The following is a 13,912-nucleotide window of genomic DNA, read 5'->3' as shown; positions in this document are numbered from 1 at the left end:
AATCTCTCTCATATTTTACTATCCTTAATTGCAATATCTAATATTATCACGAATAATTCTACAACACGACAATCTAATTTAAAACTAAAAAACAGTGAAAATGGATGCAACTGAAAATGTGATAAAAAAGATAACACCCCAAGTTAAACGCAACCTAAAATATTATGAAGAATGAAAAAGTTAATAATTCCAGTTGTGTCAAACTTAAAATATTATATTTTTATCACATTTTCAATTATCTATTTTAATCATTTTTTAACCTTAAATTACATTGTTATTCCTTAGACTTCCTTATCTTATCACCGCCATAACAAATTTTATCGTTTAGAACTAACCTCGTCACCTGTATCTGAACGATCCCCAAACTCAATTAGACATTCAAGCTTAATTATCAGTTCAGAGTCAAGCAGAAATTAATATTTAAAATACTAGTTTAAATAAAAATAATAATTAGACTCAAAAGCTATTCAAGTTAAATATTTAAACATTTAAATTCACACTATTAAAAAAATTTAACCGTTAAAGCTTGAACTCTACGATAATCAAGACATTCTTGCAAGATATCCAGATGACATCCCAATATAGGGATGGAAGCATAATTTTATGTTAGGGAGGACGGAGTTATAAACAAATTAAAAGAGACGAATTTATAAAATTTTATGGACAAAAACAAATTATTAATAGATAATACAAAAAAAATATCTACAATATGAGATTTTGAGATTTTTAAAGGGACGACCTACCGTCCCCCTACGGTCCATCCCTGTCCATATATAAGGATAAGAAAAATCAACATGAATCTCAAACAGTAGCAGAAAAATATTGACCGAATCAACAGTTAACGCAAAATTGATAAGAACCACTCTTCCATAGGGAAAGCAAAAACAGAAAATGACACAATGAAGAAGACGAATGAATAACACAATGGAGGGATGTTGGCATGAAGTGTTGTCAAATTTTATTTCTTCACCTCTGTTTTTCAGGTCTGTAAATCAAACATCTTCCACATAAAAAAAATCAAATAAGTAAATTATGCTTTCCCTCCCTCTTCATGCTTTACAATCCGCTCTAAATGGCTAACACTTTCATTCTACACGTAAAGATTCCCTGACGGGGAAGAATGAATTTGAATTGAAGGTGGTACTTAATATATATATATGTGTGTGTGTGTGTGTTATTCAACATACCCAAATTTCAAGGTTTCTCAGGTTTCAAAATAGGGAAATCAATCATGTTTACAACAACAACTATTATCACCTCCATTATGGTCTAACTCTCCACCCACGTTCCGCAAGTGCTTCACGTACCCGACTTGCAGCTTCCGCTGTGTCATTGAGAGGAGGATAGCTCCAACTTTCTGCCATCTGTAAGACATCCAAGGAAATAGTTCATATAATTAATCCCAAAGGGCTTTCATTACTCGATATTTTCCAATTATAATGGTGGAAAAAATGGAAAATAGGTTAGGGATTATGTTCAATTCCGTCTGGTGGTCACGTGGAAATGTCACTTTATCCAGTATCCAGTCTTACGAGACACTGTCAAACGGTAACCAGATCAAATAAAGGGAAATGAAAAGGTGCCATTGAATATTTACTTACATCTTCAGAACCTGTAAATGGCCTAACCACTCCTCGCTCCCTCAAAGATTTATGGAAGTCTGATAGTTTCCATTTGCAACGCTCGGACCCCATAACATACACAGGTTTCCTGCATGGAACAAAAAGTGAATGATAACTCAGTATTTTACTGAATAGAATGTACAGCCCAAAGGGTTCAACATGTTCCAAAATATCAGTAAAAGAATACCATACCCTGTACTGCAAGCCTCACTTATCAGAATCACTGAATCTGCTGTGACGACAAAAGCATCCGCCCAAGCTAAATTCCCCATATGTGGATTTGGTTCTGAAGATAGTCATATAAAAACTAAATTAAAGACGATCCACATTTTACTTGCTAATTACATTTAATCAATTGAACATACCTTGACCGTCCCAGATGTAAACTTTGGGATTATCGGCAAGTTCTTTCACAATGACTTTTGATACCTGTAGGGCCATATTGAAGGTGAAAACTACATAATCTTAAACCACTACAGAAGAAAGTAAGACAAATTAAGAGTGAATTGTCATTTATTAAAACCTTTTCAGGTGTCCGACTGGAGAAAGATATGCTAACAGTCCCACAGCTTGAAAGGATACTGAGAAGATAGGCAGTTAACTGCTTTGCAAGATCTGCACCATATCGACAGTGGCCTGCAAAGAAATTCAGATGGCAGACAAAATATACATATTAATATTTAGACAAAGGTTAAAACAGAAGGCAGAGTTAACAATGAAAAAGAATCTTCATTCTAGTTTCTAATAACAAAATTCAGATAGTTAATGGAGATTAAGAGAAAAGGAGACCATGCTCCAAATCATTTTCGTCTTTCTCAAGATCATAAAACAAATCCTACATCCTAATCCAAGTTCATGACATAAAAAAAATGTTCAGCATCATGGAGTTAGTTATACATGTATACAAAAAGAAGAGTAAAAATGAGGATAAAAGGATCATGTTCAAATATTATTTGTAAGTCACAACCTTAAAAATAAAATATCCCTAACCCAGATCAAGATCAGTCTATATAATAAGCATCATATATAATTGGACAAATCCATAGTCCATATCCATAACAGAAAATTGAAGCTCCAAGTGTAATGGAAAAAGCTCAAACATCAATAATGAAGAGCAAATTCTAGTGGGATATAAAAAAATCAGTAATCAGTCTCAAAGCACAAAGAAAACTTACTTGTAGGCCAGCCGATGTTAACCACCAGTACGGGTTTTGGAAGAGGTGCAAACTCATCATGCCACGCAGCAGCTGTGCTGCTGAGTGTAGCAGAATCAATTTGATGTAGAGCTCCCAAAGTGAGTATCTGATGTAAAAGTTGAAAATAAACCTATCTTTAGCAGTAGACAGAAACTAGCAATTTAAGCAAAGATAGGGTTCCCAATACTAAGAAAATAAAGTTTCATACTGTAGACTGACAATACATACCACATGCCTATCAGGAGGTTCACGAGGAGTAATCCACCTGTGAAGAAACCGAGGAACCTGCTCTTTTCCTTGAGGACTTAAAGGATAGAAGTCATGACGAGGGGTGATCACCAAATCAAATCTATTCAATTGTGACCTAGGATGTTGTATCTGTGCATTGTAAGGGAATTGAGAAAAAAAACTGATAGTTAGACTTGCAACCGAATAATTTTATCATACTCTGGAAACATGCCAAATGGGTTAAATGACAACATGAAACAAAAGATCTGACTTTCTTTAGGCTATAATATCGTAAAAAACCTAAGGATGGTACAAGAACAAGAAGAGGGTATGATAGATAGTAGATACTACATATATACATGATTAACAGAGAATTTGCAAATAAAAACTTAAAATGTTCCTTTTTAACAAATAAACATAGGGAAGAAGTTTCTAAAGCGCAATTCTATTCTTTTCAGTCATGCAATTTTCAGCCTTCATTATTTCTGGTAAACTCATTATAAGTTCAACCTATAAAGTCTAGGAAGGTATGATTAAGAATGATGCATTGATTTTATAACCAAAATAAAGGAGCAGGAGGAAACTTTTTTCCTCTTTTTTGGGCATAACCATGAAAAGAATATAAAGATGATGTACAAGATTGGAAGGATAGGAAGTTGAAACAAAGTTAAGGCCCATTCAAACCTGAACAACAAAAACATTATCCGAGGCCAAACGTCTTATCGAACTTGCAATTGAAATGGTGTCTCTTCCGGATGCAACAACCAACAAAGGACCATCCCTGGAAAATTTTATCAAACAATTAATAATTCCCACTATAAATAATCAACATTCAACACAAAGGTACCAGATTTTACTGTGATTAGTTAAAAATGGGTTCAAATTACTATCATGAAAGTGTGAATTAGGTTCCATAACATTCCTCCAAAACATAAGTATTTTTCCTTCCATATAAGCATTTTCATTAACCGAATGGTGAAAAAGAAAGTACTTTTCATAATTCTGGCGTGCCATGTTTATGATCTGCTTAACATCAGCTTCTAAAACAGATGCCAAGCCAACACTTTCATCACCATTTTCTACAGGTAAATGCGTATAATTCCTCCGTCGCGAGTAAATTTGAATCAATCGGATGAGATAATCCAACTTTTTGTGAAGGCCAACCGGGAGCCAATGAAGCCACCCGTTTATACCTCCTCTTGGCCTCGTAACTCGGTGCGTATCAGTTCAATGGATAATCAGTTAATCACATAGTACCAAATTTGAGATTATTTCTAAAATTGAAACATAAAAGCAAGTGTTTTTTTTCCAGTAGTTATTTAACAGTTACATAATAATTAAAAAGAACAAGGTAACCCTAAAAATTGATACAGCAAAGCTATGGCAATCAGATAAGACCAGCAAACAATTAAAGACTAAAAATATAATGAAGGATGACAGAGATGGACTTACATAAAGAATATGCTTGTCGTATAACCCGAGAGCTCTGACCAACCCGATGCTCTGGTTCTCGGATCCGGGGGAGACGTTTCCGATTATGACGGCGCGTCTGATTACGCTGTACGCGCCGCCTTCGAAGATCTCCGGAACTCTTATGGTGGGGTTGGGAGGTTCTGGAAGGCGTATTGGTCTCATTGGAATTCGGAGTCAAAATCCAAATTATAAATTATAAAAAGTATATGAAGTAGAAATTGGGTAATTGAAGAAGAAGAATAAGAAGAAGAAGAAGAAGAAGAAGCCTTTGTTGGCCGAGGCAACTGGCGACTGCAAGTCGTGAGGCAGTTTGCTTTCTTTCAATTTATTTTAGGGTAAAGTATACAAATTGTCACTCATGTTTGAGTACATTTCACTTTTAGCCACTGATGTTTCAATTCTAATGATTTAGTCATTAACATTATCGACTTATAATAAATCGATACCTCAATTTAATTTTAGTAAAGAATTTGATGTGGCGCATTAAACGTTGATCTTAAATGTTGAATACTCTCACACTTTTAGAACAAGGCAAAATCCGTAATTGTATTCAATGAAACGTTTTTCTTGTTGTGTCTGTTGTTTGGACATAAAAATAAATCAAATTTTTTACTAACAAATGTAATAAGTAGTTATTAAAATAAAATAAAAATAAATCTGAATATTTTTGTATTCGATACTAATTAATGACTTTTTTACAACTCTTTTTTGTCTTGAGCTAGGGAGAGAACATATCATTACAGCATACAATGGGATGAATAATGAAATTTTGAGCTAATCAAGAATGAGTCTAATCCACATATTGCGTATCTTCCCTACATCATGATATTTGAGTAAATTTTAACGATACTGCTGTATAATTAGTACCTGACTGTTATTGTAACGTCGGGTGCTATAATTGTGTACATGCATGAACGTGTTGTGTGATTTATTTGATGTTGAGGTTAGAGAACATATACAAGTTCAGGGTTAGTCCCTTGGTTACAAACTAATGAAAGTATAAGATTACTATCGTTGCTCAAGAAAGCCGTTAAGCCTCAAGTATGTAGCGCTTAGAATCATGAATCGTGCATGTACTTGTTACTTTTTCGTTATTTTTGCGAGCATGCTTAAGTTTATGAGATTCATTATGTATATTTTAGATTAGTGATATACTATTAAGCTTTGTAAAGTTTAGCATTCGAATGTTTTCGTCCACAAGTTAGTTGATTGTACTCGTTCAGAAGCACCATCGCAACATGATTTCCAAATTTTTTTATTAGATAATAATACGGGTTACTTTTAGTGGATATGTGTATTCATAGGATCTTTACTTGTATATTTGATCAATAAAATATGATATTTGTATTATTTTTATTAAAATAAATTATTACAGTATAAACATTTTATAACTGTTATGTATGTCGTATTTTGATAAATTATATTATATTTTAAAAATAGAAATAAAAAATATTTTAAATTATGTGGTTGCCACGACAGTTCAATGTAGCATCTTAAGCTCAAATAACGGTGATCAAATTCAGAGTGTTACAATAGACAATCATTATACAAAAATAACTTGAGCATCTTCATTGTTTATTGAATATCAAACATAATTATAAACTTTATGAAATCTCATATCATAATATTCTTATAATTATCACACACATATATTATCAAATTTACGTTATCACTAGAGAGTCCATTAACAAATCTCAAGGATTATAAAGTTAATGAAATCTCAAGTATTATATCTCATGAATCAATTGTTTTGAAATATTGCAACACGAATGAATAAACGAAAGATATTCTAACAAAGTCACTCCTTAGAAAAACATGTTTATTTCGGAGCTCAACTTAGTGCTTGTAACTTCGAATCAAGGGAGATATTGGAGAATGATTCAAAGTTATCTAAATTTAGATCTGACTGAGCTGTATTTATTTTAGTTTTCTCCTTTTTTTATGTTATAATTGTGCATTAGTATTAAACCTTTTATGTTAGCTTATTATGGTGTATTTATAATCCTATGTTTCTTTTATTCTATAGCAGTAAATGTTGGGAAAATGTGATAAATTGGAAAATTTTGAAACATATTTTCAATGTGTAAAGATGGAGAATCGAATAATGAAATTACTGATTCATATTCTACTGCGTGAGATCTTTACAACGATGTCACATATGCTCAAAAAGGTTGAGTGATAAATGAGAAATTGATGCTCAAAGTAAGGTACACATGAATTGTGTTGTGTAAGGAAAATGGGAAAACACATATCCCACTTTAATGGGATATCAAGCAAGGAAATGTTTTATATAACAAAACTCACTTATAATTTATTGAATGACTTAGGTTGAAATTTTGCCTCACACGTAGGCATATGGGTGCAAATCCAAGCCTGCCAAACCCATCATGTGTGAGGTGAACTCGCATAACGTGGGTGATAGGAATATTTGGACCAATTGGGTCCTCTAGCGTATATTTTTATCCCCACTATGACCAAGATAATTTGAGCACCAAAGAGTGGAGAAAAATTATAATTGTAGACCTCAATCAGTTTCAAGTTCGATATTTGGATTCTTTATTCTAAATTGTTTCTTCTACTTTATTAATAAAAATTCGATTTATTTTTGTCTCACTAAATAATACAACAATTTAAATCATTCAAAGGCTATTTCTTTTCTTGCCTAATACTGAGTTTTTCTAATTTAATCTTTTCTTTGCTCATCAGTTGCTCGTTAATAGTCTTATGTGACTATTTCTTGATAATGACAGACTTTTTTATTTAAAAAAATAAACTCATGAGAAAGCGCATTTTTCGTGACAAAATTGGCGCAATAATCATGGTGCCAAAAATGTTTTAAAAATTATAATTGATGGAAATTTATTTTGGGTCTATGACTATAGTGTTTTAAAATTTGTCACATTGATGAGTTTAAATAAAATATATATTTTTTATTGAAATTCGTTATATTCATATGATGATTTTCAATAAAATATAATTTTTTTATTAAAACTTATTGTTAGCAACTTCCTTAAAAAGTTGGTTCATGGTCATCCCACATTTACTGAGTGGCATTTTCCACGTTATTTCCCTTCATTGTGAATTTTCAGTTTCCACATTCAAGCATATCGAAGTGGTTGTGGAGGTGTATTGTTGGAACGGTTAATGGGTGCAAACGTAGGATGTGGTAGGGGTAGTTTTGGCTGGATTTGATGGAACCACACCTATAAATACCCACTAAATCAAGATCCCTAATCATTAAATCAATTAATTCCAAATCATTTCATTTTAGAACATTTAGAAATATATTCCATCTAAGTGAGGTTTTGAGTGCTTAGAAGATCCTTGGTGGTTCTAGTTTTTGTGCAGTCAAATTCGAAGTGTTCGACGATGGTTCGTGATGATTCACGATGGTCGATGGTGGTCTGACGTATTTAACGGTGGTACAATCATATCTTGAATTTTGACATACAGTGTAGGAATGGCTAAGAGGTATTTATAACCGATCATTTTTGTTGCATTTGTGCTCGATGTATGTTTACATTTTGTATCAGGTCATGGTTAAATCTCGGCTTTGTCTGATTTTTGAAAGTTTGTATGTTTCTCGAAATAGATGCCATGATTTTAAAATTTGAGAAATTTTTCGTTGCAAACCTTGTTTTAAAATCAATGGATTTTGTAAATGGTGATTTCTAAAATTAATTATGTTTATAATATTATATAAAATTTTAGAAATGTTATATGATTTTTATGTACCTAAATTATGATTGAATGCATGTGAATTATATGGTTATTAATAACATACATTTTAGGTACATAATACTTTAGTATTATTACATGAAGTATTTAGTAATAAAGTTTTAGATTATATGTCTAGAGATCAAAATAATTTTATTTAATTAGAGAATTAACCACAACAACTTTAGTTAAATAAAATTATTTATTACAGTAATGATCTCATTAAGACTATAAACATAAAATGTTTTATAATGAATTAGCAACAATTGAATAAAATTTAGGGTTAATATCTAACTATGTGATTTTCATAATTTTATTTAATTAAAGATTAGCCAGAACATCTTTATTTAAGTAAAATTACTAAAGTTAAAAATCAAATACATAAAGTTTAGGTATTAAATCCTATTACATGATTTATTAAGACAAAATTATCAAATGTCTTTACATAGTTACCCACAGAAATTATGAAAGTGAATTTAATAATTTTATCAAGGGGTAGAAAATAATTCTATCCTAAGATGGATATAATCGAATTAAATTTTAGCCCATGACATTTTTTATGTCACTAGACTCATTGTTTACATAACTTGCATTGGTAAATTAAGATTTATGTTTGCCTCAAATTTTTGATTAAGCATCTATGTTCATCATTTCTTGTAGTTTTACAACATATGAACATGTCTAATAATCGAGTAGATATCCCTAAATTAACTAGTGAGAACTTTAAGATCTGGAAGGAGAGTATTTTTCTTCAATTGAGGCTAAATCTAACCTCAAGCTTACATTAAGAAAGAGTCCAAGTGTTTCTTTTGTATAAAGAAGGGACACTTAAATGAGGATTGTGCCAAGTTTAAGAGCTAGCTTGAAAAGAAAGGTAAAAAACTTTCAGTTGTTTGCTTTGAGTCGAATATGGTTGATATTAATTATAAAACTTGGTGGATTGATTTTGGTTCTACAATCAATATCTCAAATTCCTTACATAAATAAAAAAAACTGAGAGAACCAGTGCGAGCTAAGTGATGCATCTATTCATGAAATAAGATGCAATCGCAGGTGGAATCTATTGGGATATGAAATTAGTACTTAGTAGTGGCTTTGTTTTAATTTTAGAAAAAACCTTTTATATTCCAAGTTTTTCTAGAAAATTAATTTCTGTTTCAAGACTTACACCATTGGGGTATTGTTTTAATTTTTCAAACAATGAATTCAACTTGTTTTATAAATGAGAAATTGTTGGAAATGAAATTTTATCCGATGGTCATATGATGGTCTTTACTCTTTAAATTTGCAAAATAATGTTACTCATAATGTTATGCACATTCAAACTGGTTCTATAAACATTGTGTTTTAAACCTTCATTTTATCGATTAAAACCAATTTAATTATCGTGTAAAATCATATAATAATGTTTTATTGTCCAATTTAAATCCAATTTTAGGCAGTTCTATATATTTCATAACATATATAAAACTACCAAAACGCTACCTAATTTAAAATTCAATTAGATGACTTTTAAAACATAATAATATAAAATACTATTTGTTTATACTACTACTTATATCTACTATCAACTGTTTTAAATTATTCTATCAGAGCAACCAAAACATTATAATATACATGTCACTAATAAGTCAAATATAAGATGTCTTACTGATATTATAGGCTGATATGATTTCCTAATAAGAGATGCTCTCAATGCTCCTTACTTCCAATCTTTATTTTTTTCTTTACCTAAGCATGAAAAGCATAACATGCTAAGTATAACTTAGTGAGGAATTACAACAATTTAAGGTGAGATAAAATATCAAAATAATCATAAAATTAAAATGATAAAATTTAATTCAAATAAAGCAATTGAATTTTCAAACCGACTTATCAAAATCATTTTTCCACATCAAGAACCTGAAAATCATCATCACATGATTTTATAAAAAAAATCATGTTAATCAATACCAATCACAAAAATCATTTGATGTTCAATCTCATTTCAGTACTTTCATATTTCAGACTCATATTTTAGATTTCAAATTTACATTTCAGATTCATACTTTAGATTCATATTGTAGTTTTATAGCCTGATGTATATCTATGCGAATGCAATGTACGTAAGTCAAACATAATGTGTGCACTAAGCACCAACGATGTTATTATCAGAATCAAAATATGCACTTCAAGTGCAATCATAACATTTGCACCAAAGGTGTAATACATAATGTACACGAATGTACCATATCATAATCAAAATTACTCAACTTCATGACATGTTAATTGTACCTACTACTCTCAATGCAACATACAATGGGCTTCCAGATAATACCATATTCATTTATAATTTAAACATTTCCATTCAGGTCATTTTTAACATATCCCTTATTCAAAACTAGTACTTGAGCAGTTCAAACCCTAAAATAATTCAGAAAACATTTCTAAAATCATGAAGGAAGTATTGGTCATTAAAATTTTAGTTCATTCTTTAAAATAATTTTAGAAAAATCATTCAAATATATTTTCAAAAAATATCATATAAAAATATATTGGGTAATTCATACTCAAAATAAACCATAAATCATTTCAGTAACCATTATGGAAATATTCCATAATATGATTCAAAATTTTCTTTAAAAATAAATCATCTGAGATTGACTTATCGTAAGTGTTCCTCAATAAGTATAAATAAATAAATAAATAAATGCACTTACATTTGCCTCACTATTGAACCTTTAATGACAATATTCTTTTTAATCATGTTTGATCTTTCTCTTCTAACTCGATTCGATCACAAGACTTATCACAGTCTAGATAAAATCATATACACAACAAATATTCAAAGTATATGTTAGTATTATACTAACACAACTCACATCCAAAAATAAAAATCCATATAATATATTTGATACTTATTCAATATAAAAATCATTTCGTTATTCGATAACAAATTCAACATTTCAAAAATAACTCTTCAGTTCCATAAATATTCATATTCATCACCAAACTACTCAACTTTCATAAACTTTACAATTTAGTCATCATTATGAATTCTTTTAGAATTTATACTAACTTTTTCAATTAATTCAAAATGGTCCTTCCCCTCTTAATTAAATCCAAACTTAATACCAAAATTTCCAGAATTAAAATAATATATTCAATCTAATACAATCACATTTGCAAACTTGTCATTTAATCCCCCAAAATTTCCAATCCTTTCGAATAAACCACTAAACTTAACCAAATTTGCAATTTGAAATCATCTTTTTAACTTTAATTTCAGTATCCAAACATTAATTTCTAGCATTGTAGTACTCCACTTAATCTAATACTTTAGCTTTTGAAAACTTGCAATTACATCTCCAACTTTTTAGTATGATTTGAATTAGCCACTAACTTTTCCAAATTCTTACAATTTGATCCAAAACAATAATCTAACTTCAAATTCAACATTTAAACATTAAATTCAAGTAATAAAATCCCATAATTAAGCATTTATACTTCATTGTCTCATAATTTCCAAAACATGCAAAATGATCCTTTTACTATCTCAAGATTCCAAATTGATCTAATCAACTTCCAAAGCATGTAGAACTCATCTAACATAAATTATAGATCATGGAAAATTTTTGAATATTTTCCCCTATTTTTAACCCCATGGTGAATCTATGTAAGTACTTAGGGCATAACTTTTATTCAATTTCAAGCATGAATTCAAGATCCTATGATTAAATTCATGCAATTCCAATCATCCTAAAATCAAATAAAAAAAAATCAACCAATTTCTATGAACCCGAGCTTTGTTTGAATTTTATATATGTACTTCTAGATGTTTTTAATCATCACCCATGCTTGGAAATTAATCTACCACACTAATAACATAAAAATCAAGATTTGAATCTTCAAAATCAAACTTGTTATTCATCCACTAAATTCATGAAATTCATCATCCAAGCATGTTTCCATGAAATTTTTATACCAAACGATAGAGAATTTCAAGGGGGTTAATTCTCTATTTAATAACTTAACCCAAAAATCAATCGAATAAACTTAAAAATCAAAATAAAAATCCTTACCTTATAACAATATAGGTCGCGACTGGATATGGGAGAAGAAGCTAAATTTTCTTGATTTTTCTATCATTTTTCACTTAATGCACATGACTTTATAACAATTAAATGAATTTAAAATTCATTTAAAGCTAGTTTACCATTTTCTCATTAATGAAACTTGATAATTTCAACCATGCTATTAAAATAGCTTCCATTTTAATAATCCTAAGTCAAAGTTGAACCAACAAAAATTGACTTTCCACCTTTGCCCATGAAATTATTGAAAATTACAATTTAGTCACTAAATTTCCAAATTTCAGTTTAACATGGAAAATCGGCCTTAGTTCCACTTATCCATGTTAAATTTCACTGTTTTAAATTATGAAAATAATATTTCCAACCTTTTTATAACATCATTCAAATTTTCGTGAAATTATGGTTCGATTCGATTATCTGAATTCTTATAATAATTTACTGCTTTATAGCTTTTATCAAAATTATGATTCCTACAAAAACATCAATTTTGCAATAAAATATTCATTTACGAGCCAAAATATATAACTTTGAAAAATTACAATTTTGGTCCCTAAACTTTTCCCAAATTTATACTTTAACCACTAAACTTTCAAAATTCATATTTTGGTCACTAACCAAAGTTTTTGGGTATTACAATTACTCATGATAAATGTATCTCTACATGTTCCATTTTAAGAGCGAAGCATTGGAAGCCTTTAAGGTTTTCAAGGTAGAAGTAGTGAGACGGTACGGTAAGCAAAATAAGATCGTAATAATTGTAGAGGTGGTGAGTATTATGGTAGATATACTGAAGAAGGACAAGACATGGTTCATTTGCGTATTTTCTTCAAGATATAAGTATAGTTGCATAATACATCATGTCAGGATTACTTGATCAAAATGATGTTGCAGAAAAAAGAAATCAAACTTTATTGGATATGGTGCGAAGTATGTAAAGTATGCTTAGTAGCTCTAAGCTACCTAAGCCTTTATGAATTGAAGCTTTCAAAACGGTTGTGTATATATTAAATTGAGTTCCAACCAAGGTTGTCCCCAGGACACCTTTTGAGTTGTTTAAAGCTTGGAAATAGAGTTTGTGACATATACATATATAGGGATGCCAGTTTGGAGTGAGGATTTATAACCCACAAGAAAAGAAATTAGATATGAGGACCATTAGTGGGTATTTCATTGCATATGTAGAAAGTTCCAAATGATATAGATTTTATTATTCATCTTATAGCGCTAGAATTGTGGAATAAAGAAATGTAAAATTTCTTGAAAATAAATCAATCAGTGGGAGTGATCTATCTCAGGACTCAATTCCTATTGATCAACCTTCCACTTTAATTTAGAGATTGGTTATCATACAAAACACCCTTTAAGTACAATCGTGTGTTGAACAACTAATCCATAAAATTTCACAAGCTGTTGAAAATATTCCAGTAGATCAAGATGGTCAAGAAATTCCATAAATTATTGAACAACCAGTTGAACAACATGATCCACAAGAAAAATGTTGATCAACATTAAGAAGATCTACTAGAGAATGAACATAAGTGATTTCTAGTTACTATATTGTGTATCTACTAAAGTCTAATTTTAGTGTTAGAGATGGAAATAA

At 30.2% G+C, this 13,912-nt stretch overlaps 1 protein-coding gene across 1 annotated transcript; it reads right to left on the bottom strand.

Annotated features, from left to right (window-relative positions):
* Positions 1-1,031: 1,031 nt before the first annotated feature.
* Positions 1,032-4,814, bottom strand: LOC120129487 (mitochondrial fission protein ELM1-like). The gene is made up of 10 exons (XM_039146971.1): positions 4,495-4,814; positions 4,038-4,257; positions 3,731-3,827; positions 3,047-3,196; positions 2,798-2,924; positions 2,146-2,258; positions 1,988-2,051; positions 1,815-1,908; positions 1,602-1,710; positions 1,032-1,364 (listed from the first exon to the last, which is right to left on the bottom strand). Exons 1-10 carry the CDS (start codon positions 4,679-4,681, stop codon positions 1,263-1,265), a joined length of 1,263 nt encoding a protein of 420 aa, XP_039002902.1. The 5' UTR covers positions 4,682-4,814; the 3' UTR covers positions 1,032-1,262.
* Between the last annotated feature and the right edge of the window lie 9,098 nt (positions 4,815-13,912).

The sequence above is a fragment of the Hibiscus syriacus genome, unplaced genomic scaffold (genome assembly GCF_006381635.1).
Source record: "Hibiscus syriacus cultivar Baekdansim isolate YM2019G1 unplaced genomic scaffold, ASM638163v2 tig00001644_pilon, whole genome shotgun sequence".
Lineage (NCBI taxonomy): Eukaryota > Viridiplantae > Streptophyta > Magnoliopsida > Malvales > Malvaceae > Hibiscus > Hibiscus syriacus.
Note: the sequence above shows the minus strand (reverse complement) of the source record. Positions and strands in the feature narration are given on the sequence as shown.